At 50.7% G+C, this 21,380-nt stretch overlaps 7 protein-coding genes across 7 annotated transcripts; 6 read left to right on the plus strand and 1 right to left on the minus strand.

Annotated features, from left to right (window-relative positions):
- Nucleotides 1-1,255: 1,255 nt before the first annotated feature.
- ALD2_2 (mitochondrial aldehyde dehydrogenase) lies at nt 1,256-2,870 on the plus strand (the record flags this gene model as incomplete). The annotated part of the gene is made up of 3 exons (XM_053188571.2): nt 1,256-1,383; nt 1,440-1,838; nt 1,892-2,870. The coding sequence occupies 3 exons, from the start codon at nt 1,256-1,258 to the stop codon at nt 2,868-2,870; spliced, it is 1,506 nt and encodes a 501-aa protein (XP_053054533.1).
- A 583-nt stretch (nt 2,871-3,453) lies between these two features.
- On the minus strand, nt 3,454-4,303 carry N0V96_004506 (uncharacterized protein; the record flags this gene model as incomplete). The annotated part of the gene is made up of 2 exons (XM_065757129.1): nt 3,454-3,471; nt 3,545-4,303. 2 exons carry the CDS (start codon nt 4,301-4,303, stop codon nt 3,454-3,456), a joined length of 777 nt encoding a protein of 258 aa, XP_065614342.1.
- Nucleotides 4,304-5,475: 1,172 nt separating this feature from the next.
- Nucleotides 5,476-6,132, plus strand: N0V96_004507 (uncharacterized protein; the record flags this gene model as incomplete). The annotated part of the gene is made up of 1 exon (XM_053188573.2): nt 5,476-6,132. One exon carries the CDS (start codon nt 5,476-5,478, stop codon nt 6,130-6,132), a length of 657 nt encoding a protein of 218 aa, XP_053054535.2.
- Nucleotides 6,133-7,751: 1,619 nt separating this feature from the next.
- N0V96_004508 (uncharacterized protein) lies at nt 7,752-8,579 on the plus strand (the record flags this gene model as incomplete). The annotated part of the gene is made up of 1 exon (XM_053188574.2): nt 7,752-8,579. One exon carries the CDS (start codon nt 7,752-7,754, stop codon nt 8,577-8,579), a length of 828 nt encoding a protein of 275 aa, XP_053054536.1.
- Nucleotides 8,580-9,456: 877 nt separating this feature from the next.
- Nucleotides 9,457-12,058, plus strand: N0V96_004509 (uncharacterized protein; the record flags this gene model as incomplete). The annotated part of the gene is made up of 6 exons (XM_065757130.1): nt 9,457-10,073; nt 10,132-10,199; nt 10,818-11,173; nt 11,229-11,620; nt 11,677-11,834; nt 11,997-12,058. 6 exons carry the CDS (start codon nt 9,457-9,459, stop codon nt 12,056-12,058), a joined length of 1,653 nt encoding a protein of 550 aa, XP_065614343.1.
- Nucleotides 12,059-15,439: 3,381 nt separating this feature from the next.
- On the plus strand, nt 15,440-17,230 carry N0V96_004510 (uncharacterized protein; the record flags this gene model as incomplete). Its single annotated transcript, XM_053188576.2, has 5 exons — nt 15,440-15,818; nt 15,873-15,979; nt 16,048-16,182; nt 16,246-16,619; nt 16,696-17,230. The coding sequence occupies 5 exons, from the start codon at nt 15,440-15,442 to the stop codon at nt 17,228-17,230; spliced, it is 1,530 nt and encodes a 509-aa protein (XP_053054538.2).
- A 1,077-nt stretch (nt 17,231-18,307) lies between these two features.
- Nucleotides 18,308-20,974, plus strand: N0V96_004511 (uncharacterized protein; the record flags this gene model as incomplete). Its single annotated transcript, XM_053188577.2, has 5 exons — nt 18,308-18,604; nt 18,664-18,942; nt 18,997-19,220; nt 19,489-20,656; nt 20,714-20,974. 5 exons carry the CDS (start codon nt 18,308-18,310, stop codon nt 20,972-20,974), a joined length of 2,229 nt encoding a protein of 742 aa, XP_053054539.2.
- Nucleotides 20,975-21,380: the final 406 nt, after the last annotated feature.

Raw genomic sequence — 21,380 nt, forward strand, 5'->3', positions numbered from 1 at the left:
ACAATTAACATTGGCGCGGTATCTTGGGTACTTCATGTACCATGTCGGCTATCTGTCTTAAGAGCATCATTCGTCGCCAAGTACAACATCGTGTAGCCTTCCACCTTGAATCCTTAACTTTGATAAACTGAGCGAGATTCTGTAAAATCACTCAAATCTGATACTTTCAAGTAAATGTAACTATGTGACTGTAGACAGCCCTTAGACCATCTTGTCAACTCCAAGGGATCATGGCTAGGCCGTAGAATACCAACAGTGTAAAAGAAAGTTCAAACCTTCACCTCAATGAGCCACCAGTAATACTCTGACTTATCTTGCGAGTTGACAGTGATAATGTTAGTTTCCATGTCTTTGGTAGAAGGTCCAAGCCAAGACGCAAGTTCATCCTGACACAAAGTCGGCTGCGCATGCAGTAGTGACGCATCCCGCAGCTAAGCTCACTGGTGGCGGAATTTTGATTGGCAGAATTGAAGTAAGTTTAAGTAATTTGAGCTTGGTTGCTCCGGTTGAGAAACCTTCTCAGGGTAGTGATGGACCGCCCCGGCCAAAGTTGAGGTCTACGCGACCACCCTGCAACTTGAGCGTAACTACATGTAGTGGTGTCTTGCCCGTCTCGGATGTCGAGATCCGACTTGGGACTGGTCAAAATGTCTCATGCTTCGTATCCGCAACCTGGAATCACATTAAGCAATCACCGATTTGAGCTTCTACTTTCCCGGCTCTCTGATTCAAGCTATCCGACCACCCTGTGCTGCTGCACCTCAACAACCCCGCGCCAATGGTCAAAAAAGTTGCCTAATTCGGACAGCTCCTGCGGGAGGCCCCGCACTCCTCTCATCGGCGTTGGGATGGTTAAAATTGACGCTGCGCAACTTGGAGTAACCAAGGTGGGGAGAAGTATCCGTACACATGTTAACCCGGTGGGCTCATACGACCAGGAAACGGGATCTTGTCCATCTTTTGTCTGCTTCAGGATCTCCGAGCTGCCAGTGTGGCTCCGTCTGATAGCTAGCCGCTTACGATCTGCAGAATTTCACAGATCCGCTTCCCCACTTGTCTGGACACTTTGATGGCGGAGACTAAATGATCCCATTTATTGCCTAGTCTGTCCGATATGCATTGACAGTTTGCGTGGATAAGAGGGCGGGCTGCCTCACGTCTTCGACTTGAACCAAGACGCACTGCGCTGATTTGTTCGACCCGCTGTGTCTTGTTTTTCTTCCCCTTACCCACACACTTCGGACTTTCCATCACCATGTCAGCTGCTACCTTGGACCTTACAGCGCCGAATGGCACGAAGATCTCCCTGCCTACAGGGCTCTTCATCAACAATGAGTTCGTGAAAGCTAGCTCAGGATCCAAGATCACTGCCATCAACCCAAGGTACGATCAGAAGTTGAAGTCACCTATCCAATTCCATGAGACTGACCATATTATAGTGATGAATCTGAGATTGCTGCAGTTGAAGCCGCATCACCCGAAGATGTTGACAAGGCTGTGAAGGCAGCACGAGCAGCTCTCAATGCCTCAGGCTGGGGTGACATCTCTGCTACGGATCGGGGAAGATTGATGTTTAAGCTCGCCGACCTCGTCGAGGCAAATCAAGAGACTCTAGCCACGCTCGAGACGTGGAACGGCGGCAAGCCGTATGGCGTGGCCCTCGGGGAAGACGTTGCGGAAACCATTTCAACGTTACGCTACTACGCTGGCTGGGCGGACAAGATCCATGGCGAGACCATTCCGACGACGCCTCAAAAGTTTGCATACACAATCAAGCAGCCGATTGGAGTTTGTGGACAAATTATTCCGTGGAACTATCCCATCATGATGGCAGCATGGTTAGTGAAATCGCTTCTTCAAAGAAAAAAGCACAAACTAATTCAACTACTAGGAAGCTCGGTCCGGCACTGGCGTGTGGCAACACAGTGGTTTTGAAACCTGCTGAACAAACGCCACTCTCCGTCCTGTACTTTGCGACTCTGGTCAAGGAAGCAGGATTTCCACCAGGCGTTATCAACATTGTCAATGGACTTGGAAGGGAGGCCGGCAACGCCCTGGTTTCTCATACCGATGTTGATAAAATCGCCTTTACTGGCTCCACAGCAACCGGAAGACAGATTATGAAGTCTGCGAGCGTCAACCTGAAAAACATTACGCTAGAGACCGGCGGAAAGTCACCTCTTGTGGTCTTCAGCGATGCCGATCTCGACCAAGCAGCAAAATGGGGTCATGTTGGCATCATGAGCAACCAGGGCCAGATCTGCACATCCACATCCAGAATCCTAGTTCATGAGGATGTCTACCAGGACTATGTTGCACGGTTCAAGGCGATATGTCTTGAGAACAAGGTTGGCAATCCCTTCGACGACGACACATTCCAGGGACCTCAGATCACGAAGGTCCAATATGAAAAGATTCTCGGCTACATCCAGGCCGGTAAGGATGAAGGTGCCAAGCTTGTGACTGGTGGGGTTCCATACAAGAATGTCGGAGATGGCAAAGGATTCTTCATCGAGCCGACAGTCTTCTCCGACGTGAAGAAAGACATGAGAATCTTTCAAGAAGAGGTTTTTGGTCCTTTCGTTGCCATCACACCATTTAAGACGGAGGAAGAGGCAGTTTCTTTGGCCAACAACACATCATATGGACTTGGAGCTGCGTTGTTCTCACGCGACATCGAGCGATGCCATCGCGTAGCCGCCCGCCTCGAATCCGGAATGGTCTGGATCAACAGTTCAAATGACTCTGATATTCGTGTTCCATTCGGCGGCGTAAAGCAAAGTGGCATTGGCCGCGAACTGGGAGAAGCTGGTCTCGCTGCTTACTCACAGACGAAGGCAGTGCACGTCAACATGGGATTCAAACTGTGAACTGGTCGAGTAAAGAAATCTTGAAAGTTCATAGCCACATAACCTATTCTCAGCCCCAAACTCCCTTATTGAATTATTTATAGCACGACGGCATCTGACGCCAATTCGGAGTACATTTCTGACCAAGTTATGTCCTCTCGAGCGGATTTCCATACACCACACAAGACCTCAGAGACAGTATGCAAGGTAGCAAACCGCATCTCATCTCGAATAATATGAAGTATACCCAAAACTGCTTTCCTGTGTCTTGGAGATTGAACATGCGCACCAGCAACGAGCAAAGGAAAAATGACACAATTGAGCACCTTTGATGGCTGTTTCATATCGATGATGCACTCTAAGCACGGTAAAACGTGCTGCTGTACGAGAGAATGGGAGACTGGCAGACCGCAAATGGCTCGATACATGTAGATGAGAGCCGTATGCTGAAAGGCACGAATTAGAGTGAAATCGTTATTCGCATCCGAATCCGGATCCACGTCTCCAGTATCTGAACATGTGTCTGTGATCCTGGCATACATCGGAGACAAGGCCGTCTCGAAGTTGCGGATAGTTTCCATTGATAGTTGCTCGGTGCCGTTGTTCAGAGCATCTCGGTACTCTGTTAACCGAGATATTTGCTGAAAAACTGAGGCCAGGGATGAGCGTCCAAGGATGTCTCTTCCCCACCATACGGATCTCCTCTCAATCGTATCCCATATTTCGTGAGGGAACGAGGGTTTCCCTCCCTTGAGCATGATAGTTGTGAGATCTGTTGACGCGAATTCGGAGAGGAGCATGTGGATCGATTCATGACTCGTCTCCAGAACCGGGAGAATGCCTCCGAGACTGTCGATGATTGCCTTGACGCCCCCGTGGTGACTTGACGTTGAGGCAGACGCCTGAGCGCACTCAAGGTATCCGTCGTGAAAATAGAGTAAGAGCACAGCGAGCAACAGGGTCATGAGTGAACTCTTATCAACCATGTGAGCGCCGCCGACCTCACCACGTACGGCCGCGAGACACTCGAGTCGCTTCATGCGGAGAAGACTGCGGCTGTTCCTTCCGTCCTGGAGAACCCGGTGCGCATCCGCAATGACGCACGCCGCGAGAAGTACGACTCGATGCTCGAGGGCCTGTAAGATTGGGGCTGCGCAAGGTTCCGGGGCCGTCGTGAGAAGTGGCCACAGGCGGTGGTGGAAGTAGTCCAGGGCGCGACGTTCGTCTGAAGCCAGACAGGACGCGAGCTGCGCGTCTCTGGTGGCGATCTGGTAGATGGCCGGAGCCTTGATCGTGGGCCGCGTGCTCCATTTCAGGCGGCGAGCGTTGAAGTCGCAATCCGCCCCGATCTTGGCGCAACGATTGCACCGGGGCTTTGTCAGGTCGCACTTGATGCGCCGCTTCTTGCAGGGCCAACATGATCCCTCGACTACCCTGACTCTGTTTGTGGGCATCTTTGGGGCTTCAACGGTCAAGAGACGGCTAGCTCGATACTTTATAAGGCTGCCTCAATGTCGAATTGGGTACTAGCAGGCTCTCGGCGATGTTCGCGATAGCAGATAGTGACGAGCGAGTGGAGATCTAAGCCTGATGTTGTCGTTTGCTATCAGCAGGGTTCGGATTCCCGTCTGGTATCAAGGCCCCTCCTCCCAAGTGCTCGAGAAGGGTTCGGTAGATGGGGAAGCTGTGCGGGGGAAAAGGGGTAAGAGCACGGATGGGATCCGGGCTGAATTGGCTTGACGAAGCTCCAAAGTTTGCAAGATTTGGTCCATCTAGTTTCCTCAAGGGGCTTAGCGGCAGTTAAAATGCCCCGGTTTGCTGTTTTGTGTGACAGCTGTAACTGTTATCCGGGATCAAACCTTGTTTGGCAGATCAAAGAACGCGTCGGAAGCTCACCCGGTGGGCGGTCATAATCCGCCTTGAACCCAATTGCTGCAAAATTTTGAGTAGACAGCAACCGTCCCCAATAGAGAGTGAGCTCTTCAACACAAGTCAACGATGGAGCCGGCAACGAATAAGACATGGGCTGAAGTCCAGATGACGCCCAATCCCCTGACGACTATGAGCACTGCCGTTGCTCTCGTAGCTTGCTCGATCATAGCTCTTATTTTGGGCATCCGGCTAGCCCGGTCACCACAACCAGCGACCAAACCCCTAGAAATCACACAAGTACAACTTGGCCCCCCCATGTAAAGTAGTCAATGTGAATGATTCTAATAAAATCTCATAGCTATACATATATCCTATCAAAGGGCTTGGAGGATGCGCGGTGCAACGAGCGCATTTAGGCAAATACGGCCTGATCGGAGATAGGACGTTTTCCCTGCAAAAGGTCATCCGGGATAAAACCGACCCATCCAAAAAGACATATGAGACAATGTTCATCGGCTACTACCTCTATATGGCACTATTTCAGGCTTCGATCGAGCATGATGGAAGGCAAGAAAATGCGACCCAAGGAGAAGTGGTAGTAAAATGGCACGGCCGGGGGACGGAGCATGGCAAATCCATCAACGAAGCGAACATCACCACTACTGATGAAATCGGATTCCCCCTATCGCCAACCACAGAGAGACTGGAAGTGATTGACACAAGCCTTCACGTAAGTAAGGCTAAAGCCTACGATATGGGCGACGAACTTGCGACATGGTTCTCGGAGCGCCTCGGGGTTGAGGCAAGACTCGCCTACATTGGCAATGGCTCACGGCCTGTCCTGGGGTCTTTGGCACCAAACAGCAAAGGAGGCCTGAGAAAGGCCAGACTTGCGCAGCGTCTCAGGTCATTCATCCCGTTTGCTCGGTTTCCTGAGGAGCGTCTTGTCTTCAACGATCTTGCACACTACCTCGTTGTCACTGAAGAGTCCACCGCGGAGGTCTCTTCTCGTCTAGAAGGCGACTTGACGATGGACGTTCGAAAGTTCCGCCCGAATGTCGTCGTCAAAGGCGCAAGCGGTCCCTTTGCAGAGGACTTTTGGGGCGAGTTGACTTTTGACGGCGGTGTCCAGATGCCTCTGACGGCCAACTGTTATCGCTGCCAAAGCATTACTGTTGACTATGACACTGGCAAGACTGCGAGCGACGATCGTGGGTTGGTATGGAAGAAGCTGAATAAAGATCGCCGAGTGGACAAGGGCGCCAAATACAGCCCTGTCTTTGGACGTTACGGATACTGCTTTGGGTCAGCTGTTGGCGAGACACTAAGCGTGGGACAGAAAGCGCGGATCTCCCACGTTAATTCGGACAGAACGACTTTCGGTAAACCCTCAGTCTCACTTCAACTTTAATAGCCAAATGTTTTACTGATGAAACCTTTTAGATTGGCCGCATCTCACAACATTCGGCGTCAGCCAGAAGAAGAATTAGATCGAGATGTTTATATGGAAGACATTTTGAAAGACGGCAGCTTTCACCTAGAAGATAATTATAGAAACCGGCATAGAACACGCAAGGAGCCCGGGTGCTACCCCTAACGAAATGGAAGCACTTTGGTTTTCACGGACGCCCTATCAAGTCGGTAGGCCAATCAGATAGTTGAGTAGTTTCCATTTGTTAAATATAGGGGCGTGAAACTCCGACAGCTAGAATGGTAATCAAATGCAGCTTTTCGCCCGAAGCGGAGCCCTCGCGCCTCCCGGAGAAGGATGTGCCTGAAGTACAACGTTGAATCGTGATTGAGACTCTGGTCATCGGCATGGGGTAGCTGACTACCCGCTCCGCTAAGGTGCGCCGGCACTAACCTCCGCAAACTCCGTGTCCCACCCTGTTCGTCCGAGTCTTGGACCGGCCGGATCAGCAACTGACGTAATCCATAATTATTAAAATTGAGCAGAACTGGAGTGCTAGACGATTCACCAACCAAGTCGCGGGCCGAGTGACATGTCACGAGTACTACCTAAGGTACTATAGGTGGCGGTGAGATACATCCCAATGGTCAATGCCGAGACAAAGATCTCAAAGGCCTTGAGAAGGTCTTCGGGATATAGGCCGGCATAGCCTATTGCGCATGTTTCTGAGCTGAGGTCAAGTGGATTTAACTCGGTTGTTGTGCAACGTTATCACTCCGCTGGACTGTTGTGCATGGTTCTCACTCCGCTGGACTGCTGTGCATGGTTCATCGAATCATCAGTGACCTTGGGTAGAACATTTCTTATTGCGACTTTCAATAGATCGAACTAGGACTAGTCAAGTCCGCATGAATTCCGCAAGCAACGTCACTAAGAATGCATACTTCTAGCGACGAAAGCGGCCAACGCTCAAGGTCTCGTTTGACGCACAAGTGTAATGAACAAAGTTGTAGATGACCTATGTCTGACTGCATAGCAAGATTAGAAAGTGTGGAGATTTGGGTCAAAGGTACCTCCATGGACATGTGTAGAAGTGTTGCGCAAAACTCATCCGATTTTGGGAAATATTAGAACGGACGAAAGCTTCCCTCTCCAGCAAGCGTAAAGTACAGCGCCGTTACACCGTACCTAGACAACACATTGGTTGGCTCGGTTTGAATTACTCATCCATGTCATTGAATATATACTCTTGAGTGGGAATAATGCTCATAATTTTACTAGTCAATGAGAAATACCCTGGCGATCAACGTTACGCTTGCGGACTTGGCAGTCAGTCCACAGCTCGGACGTTTGAGGTACCCCGGATCCATACTTCGCGGTCCGCCATGCTCGAACAAAGATGACAAACCTACTTGTGCTTCGGTGATATCACCGTCTGAATTTTAAAACCACTCGTACTCGCGAACATGCCTCGTACGTACTATTTATGAGAACCGTCGGACCCTTAAGTCTAGGGGAAGTGAATACGACAGTCTCTTCCAACATCATTCGCGTTCTATTCAAGTTATCCACCAACAATCAAGCTTATCCCGCCATAACACATCGCCAACTAGTCAAGAATGTCTAGCACAGCCTCCCCAGCTGAGCCGTGGTCCTTGAAGGGCAAAACTGCCATCGTCACCGGAGGCTCTCGAGGAATCGGCAGTGGAATTGCCGTACACTTTGCTCGCAAAGGCTTGGAAAACCTCGCCATCACGTACGTGGCAAACAAAGCCGCTGCAGATAATACCCTCGCACAATGTCGCGAACTGGGCGTCAGGAACGCCGTTGCCATCAAAGCAGATTCAACAGATCCCACAATCGCCCCAAAGATCATTAAGGACGCCTTGAACGGACTAAAGGTTACGACTGTTGATATCCTTGTCAACAATGCGATTCTAGCCGACATTACCAACACCTCGGACGTCAAGACACTCCAGGCCAAAGATTTCAACGACATTATGATCGCAAACGTCTACACCCCGGTCAGCCTGACAACTGCTTTCATGGAACATGCCCCCAAGTATGGTGGTCGAGTCATCAACATTTCCAGTATTGCTGGCAGAACGGGCAACCCGAACCCTATCATGACGTATGGAGCCACGAAAGCCGCTCTCGACAGCTTCACGAGGTCTTTTGCAGACACCTTTGCTGCTGAGAAGGGAATCACTTTCAACAGCGTCGCGGTTGGACCCACGGAGACTGATGCGCTGGCCAAGGCGAGGGAATTGCATGCGGAATTCATTGACAAACAGCTCGAGTATATGACTGTTGGTCCACGTCTTGGGAACACTGACGATATCGCCTACATCGTGGGTTTCCTTGCGAGTGAGGAGGGACGTTGGGTCAACGGAGCTGCTGTCAGCGCAAACGGTGGACATCGCCAAACTCTTGCTCATTTTGGCTGATTTTACGGCTCAGTGTATCGGATCACCTGTATAGACGTTTTCCGATAGTGTACATGAATTCACCACAGTAGATGGACTGATTCTACTGATGAATAATACTCACCTGACTTTCCTATCTCCTCTTATGTTCCATAACACTAGCCACGGTCTTATCAATTCATCGTCCTCTGTCAGTTGAATATCATCATTCTACCATAGAATGTTAAGATATCCACAGTTCAATTATTATTGAAGGAGTCGCCGCGATCGATAACTTGACGGCAAAACAATTTTCACAAAGCTACGTATCATAAGAAGCCACGGAGCCGTTTAAGTCGTAAGTCATGTCTTAGTGCCCAATTCTTCGAACACCGTGGACCGAATTCATGAGAAAGACTGAGACCTCACATTGTCATCTTAGTGCAGTAATTATTAATCACATGCAATTACAAGTTCAATCTACATGCCCCTCAGCGCTGTTCTTACTACAAAATGTCCCTAGTTCATTTTAGCTCACTCCACATTCGCACCAAATACGGCGACTTCCGGACTGCTCCGGCTCCCGACATCCGAAACGGCCGCCCGGGTATCCGGGTAGTTCTCCGTATACCTCTCAGGTCTCGTTTTGAGAGCTCACTTCACCTTTCGATTTCGATAGTTTCTTCATTCGACTCTTCCTTAGATTGTATGCTATCTTAATCATTGCCAATTGGTCTTGAACATGGTGTCCCAAGACCACGAGTTACCTTCATCCAACATGCAACCTCCTCCAAGAAAGGTTGTCAATGTTGATCGGATCATCGAAACTGCCACTCTCGCAGAGAAGGTCTCGCTGCTTGCCGGTGAGAGTCCCCCAAAAAGGAAACCCATCCAGCTGAGTCCCTAGTACTAACAGCTCATGGGTAAAGGCTCCGACTTTTGGCACTCCACCCCTCTTCCCCAGCACAATGTCCCGGCCATCAAATGCACCGATGGACCCAATGGCGTCAGAGGCTCACGATTCTTCAACCCGGTGCCCGCGCTTTGTATTCCTTGCGGAAGTGGCCTGGGAGCAACGTGGAACGCTGCGCTGATCGAGCAAGCCGGCCAGCTGCTCTCCAAAGAATGCGACGCTAAGGGTGCCCATGTCTGGCTTGGGCCAACGGTCAATATCATTCGCTCTCCACTAAACGGTCGTGGATTCGAGTCTTTTTCCGAGGACCCGCACTTGAGTGGGATGCTTGCAGCGGCAATCATCCGGGGCGTCCAATCCCGGGGGACTCTGGCAGCTCTGAAGCACTTTGTGGCTAATGATCAGGAGACGGAGAAGATGTCACTTGACGTGCGTATGTCTGATAGAGCACTCCGAGAGATCTATCTCTTACCTTTTCAAATCGCTTTGAGAGATAGCAACCCTAGAGTGGTAATGTCTTCTTACAACAAAATTGGCGGCCTGCATGTTTCTGAGAACCCCATGATCCTTCAAGATATCTTGCGGAAAGAGTGGGGGTTCGACGGACTCATCATGAGTGACTGGTAAGCCTCGCTGCCTCAAATTCTTTTCGTTTCACAGCGTGTCAGCTAACACATGCAGGTACGGCACTTACTCTTGTGAGGCGGCGCTCAACGCTGGCGTTGATATCGAGATGCCCGGCCCTAGTCGTTACAGAGAGAAAGAAGCCCTTGCCGCAGTCTTTTCCGGCAAAGTTCACCAACACACCATAGACGAGCGAGCGCGAAAAGTCTTGCATTTCGTCAATGACGCGGCATTAGCTCGTGTCGAGAAGGAAGAGAACATGCGGGATATTCCAGAAGACAGGACCCTGAATCGCCGTTTGGCAGGCGAAAGTGTTGTGCTGTTGAAGAACTCTGCCAATCTCTTGCCAGTATCACCAGAAGACTGCAGTGAAGTGGCCATCATCGGGCCAAATGCTGAGCTCGCAGCTGCTTGTGGAGGGGGTAGCGCAAGTCTTCGGCCATACTATACCAGTTCTGTACTCAAGGGCATTCGGGACTCTTTACCTCCCACAGCTAAAGTACACCATGAGCCGGGTGTATACGGACACATCTTGTTACCGCCTTTCACAGAGGACAGTGTGTGCAATGATGAAGGCCGGCAAGGTGTAACGATCGAGCTATTTAACGAACCACATACCAACAAACAGCGGAGGGCGTTTGACCGTGTAACGATACCGGACACCACCTACCAACTCATGGACTACGAGCATCCCCAAAAAGGAGAAACATTTTTCATGTCCATGCGTGCAAATTTCGTTCCAGAGCACACTGGCACGTACGAATTCGGTTTGGCGACTTACGGCATTGGTGACCTATTCATCAATGATGAGCTCGTCATTAATAACTCGACAGAACAGACGCCGGGAGGCATGTTCTTCGGCAAAGGCTCAGCCGAAAAGCGAGCAACATATGATATGACAGCTGGGAAGCGGTATCACCTACGCGTTGAGGCTGGCAGTGCTGCAACATCAAAGGTAAAGGGCGGCTCACTGTTAGCGATCCCAGGTGGTGCGTGCCGGTTGGGTGGTTGCCGTAAGATTAATCCTGAAGAGGGTATCCAGAGGGCCGTCGAACTGGCAAATAGATGCAAGTACACTTTTGTGGTTGCCGGACTAAACGTAAGGAGTCCTCAACGACTGTTGCATCTCAGAAAGCTGACGATAATTACTATAGGCGGACTTGGAGAAGGAAGGCAAAGACAGAGACACGATGAATATGCCGCCACAAGTGAATAACCTCATCGCAGCTGTTCTAGAGGCGCAACCAAACACCATCGTGATCACTCAAGCCGGAAACCCCATTAGCCTGCCTTGGAGGCATAGTGCCAGTACAATGCTTCACAGCTGGTACGGCGGCAATGAGGCGGGCAACGCCGTAGCGGATGTTATCTTTGGACGCATCAACCCCAGCGGCAAACTGCCCATGACATTCCCTGCTCGGCTCGAAGACAACCCTGCTTACCTTGGATTCGGCAGCGACAATGGTAAGATCTACTACTCTGAAGATATCTTTGTTGGGTACCGGTGGTACGAGGCGAGAAAGATGGAGGTTGCATTTCCTTTTGGGTAAGTTGAACCCCCCTGTATTGGAGGGGGAGCTTGTAAGCTGACAGTTCTTCCAGTCATGGTCTGAGTTACACTACCTTCCAGATCTCGGAGATGCAGGTATCGTCTTCCAGAGTTTACTTTAGCATCGAGAATACCGGACGAATGGTGGGCGCGGAAGTTGCCCGCCTGTACATCAGCTACTCGACTACGTCACCCAAGTCAAGATTTTCGCGTCCTGTCCGCTCACTCACGGGATTCGAGAAAGTATTTTTGCAGCCAGGCGAGAAAAAAAGCGTCTCGATTCCTATCGATAGGTATAGCACCGCAGTCTGGGACGAGAAGAGGAATAGTTGGTGTTGTGAAAGAGGGCGGTATACTGCTTCAATTGTTGCAGGAGGCGCGATTTTGGATGGCTCCTTTGAGATTGAGAAGGAGACATTCTGGAATGGTCTCTAAGTTAAGGGGCACGCTTGTGTAGCCGGTCTACCCATATGTACATATACCCAGTTCCTAAGTATTCGTTGCTATATGAAGACTTCAGACAAAGTTTCTACGCAACGCCTCTAAGCTCTCAAGGGTATTAGGTTCTCATCGACAGCTCCATGAAGCCCACTACCAAGGTCACTGAAAACGGCTGAAAGATGCCAGTAGTGCCGAGGGCGTTATGAATTCGTGACTTTAGATCTCGAGATCGTTGCTATCAAGGATCAAAAACAACCAGAGTCGGCCATATTCCAGTCGTTTTGGAGAGGCATGAAGGTATCCAGAAACAAGTCTGGTTGACATTCCCCGTAATTCGGCTCAAATCCCAGAGTCATCGATACATCATATGGCGCCGCGCTTGCGCCGAAGCCAGCTTCTGAAAAGCCAAAGCCGTTGGCTGTCATGTCTTGAGGCATCGGCATGTATGGTTGCGGGCCATGTTCCTTTGACATATCGGTCATCAGAAACTGCTGAGGTGTGACACCATCTGCGCCAACCTCCAATGCTGGCGCGTCTGACCGGTACTCTTCCCTGTCCTCTTCGCCGTCTTGTTGGAACTTGAGTTTCCGAATCTCGTCTGTCACACTGTATTTTGAATAGACCTCCGTTACCGAGCCTTGCGTACCTCTCTGGACACCAGGTTGTTGAGCCCCGGTCACCTCGTTGTCGGATCCTGGCTGTTCGGCCTCCCAATTTGATCTGAGCGGGCTGGAATCCCCAGAGTCGCGCTCTGCATCGTGTATGAGGTCTGCAATCCCACCTCGCAAGAGCTTGGTAGTGGGGTATATCTCAGCCGGGGTCTCCAGAACATCTGAGCACGCCTTCAGTTTGGATATCAAAACATCCTTGGGTAAGTTGCCGAACTGGCTTGATCCAAGTCGCGATATAACACGGGCGGAGTGGAAAGTACACATCACCAGGGCTGGATCTGTGATGAAGATGTCTTTCCCCATTTCATTCACTGTTGCCATAATGTTCGCAACCGCAAGCGCATGCTGGAGACACTTGTCTCTGCAGAAAGAGACCAAATCTTGCGGCAGAGTTCGCAACTCTTCCACGGGGAGACCTTCCCGAAAGCCTGGTATCGTAAACCTGTACATATCGCATTGGCACTGATGCCACCATGTATGGAACATGACAAAAGGGGTACGTTGTGGGGTATAGGCTCGGAGAAAGAGGTTCTTCTTGTCGAATGCAAATTGCGGCGGTAATGATCGACGCAGCGCATCGAGTTCGTCCACAAGTCCTTTGAGGAGTGAAACACATTCAACTAATGACTTCCGATGATGCGTGATCGTATGCGATAACCTAGATAGACTGGTTAGCTTGGGGCTCTGGTAGATCGTCAAGGTAGCAAGAACGTCTTGATACTGTACCTTTGTATCCGATCTCTAATGTCGAGGACTCGGATATTGTACGCCATTAGACCTAGCTCCAAAGAACATTGATTTTCTGGAGGCTTCAGGGGCTCTGTCATTACAGGAATATCTAGAGTAAAAGATCGCTCGTGGCAGGGAAGTTGGAGATGTATTGTTTCCTTTGGACACCCGGTGAATTCTGTTCTGCCGCTGGAGTAAAGCGTCTCCATGGTGTAGATTCCCCACATGAGGCGCCGGCGACGCTCTTGAGTAAGGAAGCTCAGGCGACCATCCTCATAGTTGAGTCGCATCATGAATGCTAGTCTTGCTGCAAGGCAAGCGGATACTAGCATTTTACTGAATCGACGAGCGATGATGTGGTCCAGTGTAGTGAGCATGAGTGCCTCAATATCCGACATTGAAGGCTCACTGAGCCGCATAAGGAGCTGCATCTCCGACTCTTGGATCCATCTTGTCGCTTGTTGCAGACGGCTACTGTCCCCTGATGCGATATAGCGGGCTGTAAGACCACACATTGCCTTCAGAAGGCGCGGGTTGTATGTGTCCTGTGCCCAACTTTGGCAGAAGGTTGCCTTATGGATGAAGCCATAGCAGGGTATTGGATAGACAAAGTCGAAGAAAGCATCGATGTGTTGCTTGATGATTGTCTTGTTCGAGTTCAACTCGCTACATAACAGGATATCATTCAGTAAACTTCAGCGCACAAGTAGCTGCTAGGCTTGCAAGAGACTCAACTTACAACCCAAGTGATGAGGCCGGAGAGTGCGCAACGGAGGAATCTCGATTCATGGACGAAGTCCTATTTTCCATGCTGTTTTCCGAACCACCACGCACTGTAGCAGGCGGCTGGTATCGGAGATCCGAGTTTGGATTTCTGGCTGACGAAGATTTAGACACGTCTGGGTACCGGCAGTCCACCCCTCGATGAGAGCATCGCCGACATGAGGGCTGCGTGCCGCAGCACTTTGTCTTCTTGTCACGACATTGTATGCAAGCAGTGCGCACACGACGCTTCTCTAGCCTCAAATGACTTGGATCACTGCTGCTGGGAGTGGAAGAATTTGCAGCATCCGGCAACTGATCAGGTGCTGCAAAAGAGCAGTGGAACTTGAGCCGACGACAATTCTCGCATCCTCCAGGTTCGCCGTCACATCGGACCTATCGGCTACGGGTTAGGGGACCCCCTTCCCGAAGGACCGCGGCAGGGAAACTCCGGGTGCAAGTTGACCGCGACTTACCTTGCGGTTCCGGCATTGGAAACATATCTGCAACCCCTTTCGGGGCCGACCCGAAGCGCGATATGGATTAGGCGTCTCCATGTTCGAGTCTTACCCGCAGTATTTTCTGATCAAAAGAGTGAAGATGCATAAGGTCGGGGGACGAGGTGGGAAGTCGGGGGAAGAAGAGATGACATGTCTTCCGCCCGAGTTCCGCGTTGATTTTGACTTTCTCGCCTCCGCCCGAGTTCCGGGCCCCGGGGCCACCCTAGTCGAACGCCAAAATCCCAAGCGGGCGGTCACCGGGTTCCTCACCCACAAAAGATTTTCGTTCTGGACTCTTTGCTGGTACGCTGGATCGCTCCGTCGCAGCGTGGCTTTCTCCATTCCTCCACTTACCTCCAGGAATTCATCCCTAGCGCCGTGAACGGCTTGCTTCCCCAGTGGGTTCCCCAAGTTGGGGAAACCTCCTCCGCCATGTGTTGGTTCGTCTCGTGCGTCTGATCGGACGACTCTATTGCCAGTGAAAGGGGTGATTAGCTCAGATCAACGGGGAGTCCTGGCTCCACTTGACAGGGAACGACGTAGTAACGTAATAACCACGAGGCGTAGAGTTTGATTCCTTCAACGCGTCTGAATACATAAAGACCGGGCAGAGAATGCATCGCCAAATCTACCCCAAGCACCCTGTCACTTGAGGCAAGGAGTTGAGGCTATTCGAACAGTCGCACAAAGAACTCTGAGGTCGCCCTTTCGCGATGGCGCCCAATCGAATCCTTAAACACTTCAATGGCACCCTAGCTGCCGCCTTCACGGTGATCGCCGTCTCGACCTTCAACTATGGCTTCGATAATGCAGGCTACTCGACAACCCAGGCGATGGACGCGTTCCAGCGCCAGTTCGGCGACCAGAACCCCACAACTGGCAAGTGGAAGCTTCCCACTGGCTGGCTCGCCTTATTCAACAGTCTCAACTACATCGGCTTCGCGGCCGGCGTCATTATTGGCAGTCTCGTCAGTGCACGCTGGGGGCGCCGGTGGTGCATGTTTGGAATGAGTGCGTGGGCCGTGATCCCTGCGACCATCGCGATTACCTCAAGTACCCGAGAGCAGATCATGGCAGCGCGCATTCTCAACTGTAAGTCTGATCTGGCACGGCCTTGCAACTCCCAATGCTGACTTGAGCAACAAGACATCTACGTTGGCATGGAACTCGCTGTGGTTCCGGTGTATCAGTCTGAGATTGTCCCCTCGGAGATTCGTGGATTTGCAGTCGGCTCTTACCAATTTAGTCTGATGGTATGATTTCTATAATCAGTCAATGTACTAAGGTAACAAACTTGATCAACTGACACTTTTCTATTTAGTTTGGTACTCTGATTGTAAACTCTATCTGTAGAGGAACTAGCACCCTGGAGGGCAATGCATCTTGGCGGATTCCGATGGGCTTATTCTACGTTATTCCTGTCATCGTCATGGGCTTGATCTTCTTCATTCCCGAGGTAAGCTTGTGCCGACCACGAACTCCTCACGATACACACTCCACGTACTAACTTTCGTTTAAGTCACCTCGCTGGCTGTTGACCCAGGACAGAGTCGAAGAAGCCCAAATCTCTTTAAGGAAACTCCGAGCTGGCACCATCCCTGACTCGGAGATCGATAAACAGTTCGCCGCCCTTCAGTACGCTTTGAAACAGGAAGTCGAACAAGGGAATTATATGGAACTATTCAAGGGTGTCAACCTGAAGAGAACTGGTATCGTAATGGCCATGAACTTCTTCCAGCAGGCGACCGGGCAGGCTTTTGCCTCTACCTACGGTGCAATTTTCATCAAGGACATTGGCACCGTTAACCCCTTTACCATGACTATCATCAACGCCGTCGTGAACCTTTGCATGGTCTTCGTCGGACTCTACCTGAATGATCGCGTGGGACGTCGGTATGTCAATCTCTACTACAGACCGTATCTGTCGTATCTTCCGAGCCATACATGTACTAACCTCACAATTCATTAGACCTCTTCTCTTGATCGGTGCAGTCTGGCAATTTGCCGCCATTATAACTATGGGCTCCCTGGGAACAGTGGCTGACCCATCATTCGCCGTCAAGACGAGCATCGTGGCCATGCTGACGATCTTTGCCGCCGGCTACGTCTTTGCATGGGCGCCTCTGAACTACGTCGTCACTACCGAGATTCCGGCCCTCCGACTGCGTGACGCCTCTCAACGAACGGCGTCAATGGTCAATGTCTTGGCCAACTTCCTCGTCAACTTCAGCATCCCGTACCTGCTCTACACTCCCGGCGCAGGATTAGGTTCGAAAGTCGGTTTCATCTTTGCGGGAATCCTGGTCCTGGCGCTGGTCTTTACGTGGTTCTGCATCCCCGAATGCAAGGGCAAGTCTCTCGAACAGATCGACCGGATGTTCAACGAGGGGGTCCCGCTGCGCAAATTCGGCAAGTACAAGGCGGAGGATATGTTTCAGGCTTCGCCTGAGGACGGCGAAAAGGCCGGGGTCGTTGTGACCGCAAGGCACACGGAGAAGGCGTAACGCGGAAGGAAGCCCAAGGTGTTTGATCCAACGGTCACTAGATGATCTCAATTCCTAGACCAAGAGCGAAACTCAGGGGCATACATATCTTACGTTGCAAGATCTCAATACTTCCCAAAGCTGTGCTGTGCCGGCCCCTTCATCAACCGATGAGAGGCTCAGCCCCAATGTAGAGGCCAGGTACTCTCCCTTACTAGTCGGGAATTGCTTCTAGCCAGCATCCAAATTTGGTAGCAAAATGTGGTTGACTGTAGCCAGAAAGGCTAGGTTGTTTCATGATGTGGTCTCATGAACCTCTTTGAGAATTGTTTCGATATTTCCGTCCTCAAGGATTACCAGCAGAGTTCACTCTAGAGTCCTGTTGGTTCGGTCCACGCGGAGTGACCTGCCCGTTGCGGTCCAGCCCGAGGCGGCCCGGCACGGCGGTAAGAACCCATTTCTATTGACTACATTCAAAATGTGGTTACATCGGCGTGGCCGATGCCAGGATCGCGCTCAGCTCGTTTCGCAACCACTATCTTGGGTCTCTTGGGGTAGATAAGCGTACATGCAGTTGATGAACTAGATTGGTTTGTTCCTGGCCTCCTCAAAGGCCCCTGTTCCAACCTGCTACCAACAACATGGTGCCATTCGACTTCAAACAACCCCTGCATTCAGAATCGGGCGCTATATCTCAATTGAGTTGATGATCCAACCAACGTCAACTTCGATTGCTCAACATTGCCTCACAATGCCAAGATCACAGCCTTCACGCCACGTACCTGCGATAAATCTGCCTTGTCGGGTCATATCCGTTGGCGCAAAATGCCGAGTGTTGGCGATAGAATCATATCCCTGGGCCTACTAATTGTGGCAGTCAGAGGGGAATGGAAGTTGAGGCTCTCTTTCTCTTCATTAGTATAAAAGCCTCTGAATAACTCGTTTTGAGTTCTGTTCCCGCAGTGTTTCGGTTTGATAATTACGCGCAGCAAGTCTTCACATCGCATCGATAACTTCGTATCTCTTCTCATCTTTCGCTATCATCAACCCGCAATTTATCACTCCCTTGAACTTTACCATAACCCTGTTCGATTGAGCATGGCTCAACCATCAACGCTCTCAATCCCATCTGGCTTGTTCGAGTTCGAACGCAAGTCGCCAGGTTTGCCCCTATCTCCAGTCGCGACCAGCCCCAATTTGCAGGATGCCGAGTCGCAGGTAGACTATGTCGCCAGCTCAGGAGCCGGCTCTCCATGCTACGACAAAGGTCACTATCAAGACAAAGCTGATGTAATTCCCGAGAATCCATTCGACAGCGAGAGCAGCAGGGTCCTGTTCGATGCCATTGACAAGCTTCAATCATGTGGAGTCAGCCAAGAGCTAGCGATTCCTCAGGTAAGACCAGCCTATCTCCTTACACCTGACCAAAGTTTACAAGTTGATCCGTATCTCAGCTCGTCATTGTCGGTGGTCAATCTACAGGAAAGTCTTCATTACTCCAGAGCTTGACCGACATTCCCTTTCCAGTTGGTTCTGGGTGCTGCACTCGCTTCGCGACAAGGATCGTGTCTCGGAGAACCGCGCCTGGAAGTCGTAGCTCCGTCAAGGTGACAATCGTAGAGCCTGATGTTACCGACAAGTTTGGCTATCCACCGGATGACACGTATAAGGAATTTCCGCCTTATGTGACTGATCATCTGGGCGTCGAAGAGTTTAAGCAGCTCATGGAAACCGTAGGCCCTGGCCAATCCTTTCTCTCATGACGCTATCTCTTACAAACTCTGTAGATCACCACCGAGTACATGGGAATCAAGAGAGGTAAAGGAAATGCAACGAAGAACTTTGCTTCTCAAGTTCTTCGGATTGAACTATCCGGCCCTTCCCGATCGCACTTCAGCATTCTCGACGTACCTGGCATCTTCTCTTACGCCCATGATGTCAACGAGGACGAAGAGCATGGTGTAAGACAGATGGTCGAGGAGTACATGAGACAACCAGCGAACATTGTCATGTTAGTTGAAGCTCGTAACTCGGCCATTCACGAGACTAATGAGCAGTAGATGTGTGGCCGCTGCTACGGCTGATTTGTCTACTCAAGAGATCTTCAAGATGGCCGGCAATTTTGTCGACAAACATCGTCTTGTTGGAGTCTTCACGAAGTGTGATAGGTTGGAGAATCCGAACGAGGTGGGTTACGGCTGAAAATTGCGTTGCTGAAAATCTGCTGACCTTTACAAGGTAATTGACATTGCCAGTGGGTATGGCAAAGACTCTACAAGATCTATGAAGGACGGCTGGTTTGTAGTGAGAAATCGATCCGATGCCGACAATGAAGAGCTTGATTTCAAAGAAGCTGAACGCAAACTCTTCAGTCGCTCGCCTTGGGACAGGATCCCAGAGAATCGACGAGGCTCCGTACAGCTTCAGAAGTATCTCGGCAATCTTCTCTGCGCTCAGATTCGAGGAAACTTTCCCGCGATTCAAGAGTCCGTCCGGAAGTTGCTCTCGGATGCCAAAGACAGCAGGAAGAGTCTAGGGGAACCTCGCCCAAGCCATAGTCTTCGTCAGCAATACATCAGGGATGTGGTGGAGAAGTACCACACAGTGGCGACAAAGACTCTCAAGAGCCCTGGATCGTTGGCCAAGGACAGTCTACGCGTCAGGGGATTGGTCCGTCGCGCAAACGAAAGCTTCACCGGTCAAATGCTTGCCCGTGGGCATACGCACACCTTTGAAGACCATGGAGTTGACCCTATGACCCAGCTCTCCGACACCATTACCTTGTTGTCAAATCCACAACCAGCCACAGTTCCGACACCAACCGGGCACGAGCAAGTTACTACGCCACCGACAACACCGCCAAAGAAGCGACATGCACCGCCGGCTCAACAACCTACCAATTTCCAGTCCCACCGCGGCGCGCCTTTCGTGGATGAAATCCGTGAGCAGCTTCACATCTGGCAGACAACAGAACTCCCTGGGATGGTAAACACAGAGGTCATCCAGATTCTCTACAAAGCGCAGTCAGAGCAGTGGCAACGGATTGCAGAACAGCACATTGAGAATATTGCCGACGATGTAGAAAGGGCTTCTAATTCGATTCTCGAAGATGTTTGTTCGCATGAAAATTGTTCGAAAATTCTGTACGAGGAGCTGGCTCGAGCCCTCACCCACTTTCAGCAAGAAGCCAAGCAGAAAGCTCTTCGAGAGCTCAAAGAGCATTGCCGACGCGAGAGAGAGACTCACCTCCAGACGACAGACGCAAGGTTTCACGAAAGGCTGCAGGCTCTACGGACTGTTCGACTTCTCAAAGCGATTGGCTCGAGCTTTTCTTCATTCAAAGGTCTGGACCTGAGCAGCTCCAAGATTCTCTTCCATCAGTTACACCACTCAATCGAGGGCAACATGGTTAACGATGTGCATGACGTTGTCAAAGTTTACTACGAAGTATGCCGAGCTCCTTGCAATCCCACATCTATCAAAATTTTCTAACACGTCCTCCAGCTTTCTCTCGAGGCCTTCATCAGATACATCACCAACGATATTGTCGAGGATTTCGTATCTTTCTCCAAGGGACCCCTATTGGGAATGTCCACGGACTGGGTCTTCACGTTGACTGATGAAGAAGTTCAGAGGCTCGCTCGCGAGGATGACGAGACAGTGGGGAGACGCTCGCATTTTGACGGAGTCATTGAAAAGCTGGAAGCTGCGCATGAAATAGCCGAGAAGGCTAGGATTCAGACTCGGAATCTTGGGGACATGTGAGCTTCCTCACTGGGCGTACAAGAGACTTGAAACCTGTGGTTTTAGTGTAGGACATGTAGAAGATTGACAGTTCAGATTTATCGATTCTCTGCTCTTTTCCCATACCTCTATGGCATACATGCCATGCATGTCAGTCCACGACAATCTGGTACATCTTCATTCAAGAGGCACAAAGTAGCAGTCTAAGAAGGTCTTACTGGCGAAGGGCAAACTAAAGAGGAATGACTTCACGTGCATGAGTCTAGAACGAACACCCTGTGCGGATCCTGACTTACTTGCTCAGAAGTAAGGTACCTGGATTCGCCATCCGTCGCCAACCCCGTTTCTTGGTGGCCCAAGTCAACGTGGTTCCCCATGGGGTTCGTCACGATCCTTGATCAAAAGGCCCAGATAGAGTTTTCCGGTG

Source organism: Colletotrichum fioriniae (genome assembly GCF_027942845.1).
Source record: "Colletotrichum fioriniae strain IMI 355084 chromosome Unknown scaffold_4, whole genome shotgun sequence".
Lineage (NCBI taxonomy): Eukaryota > Fungi > Ascomycota > Sordariomycetes > Glomerellales > Glomerellaceae > Colletotrichum > Colletotrichum fioriniae.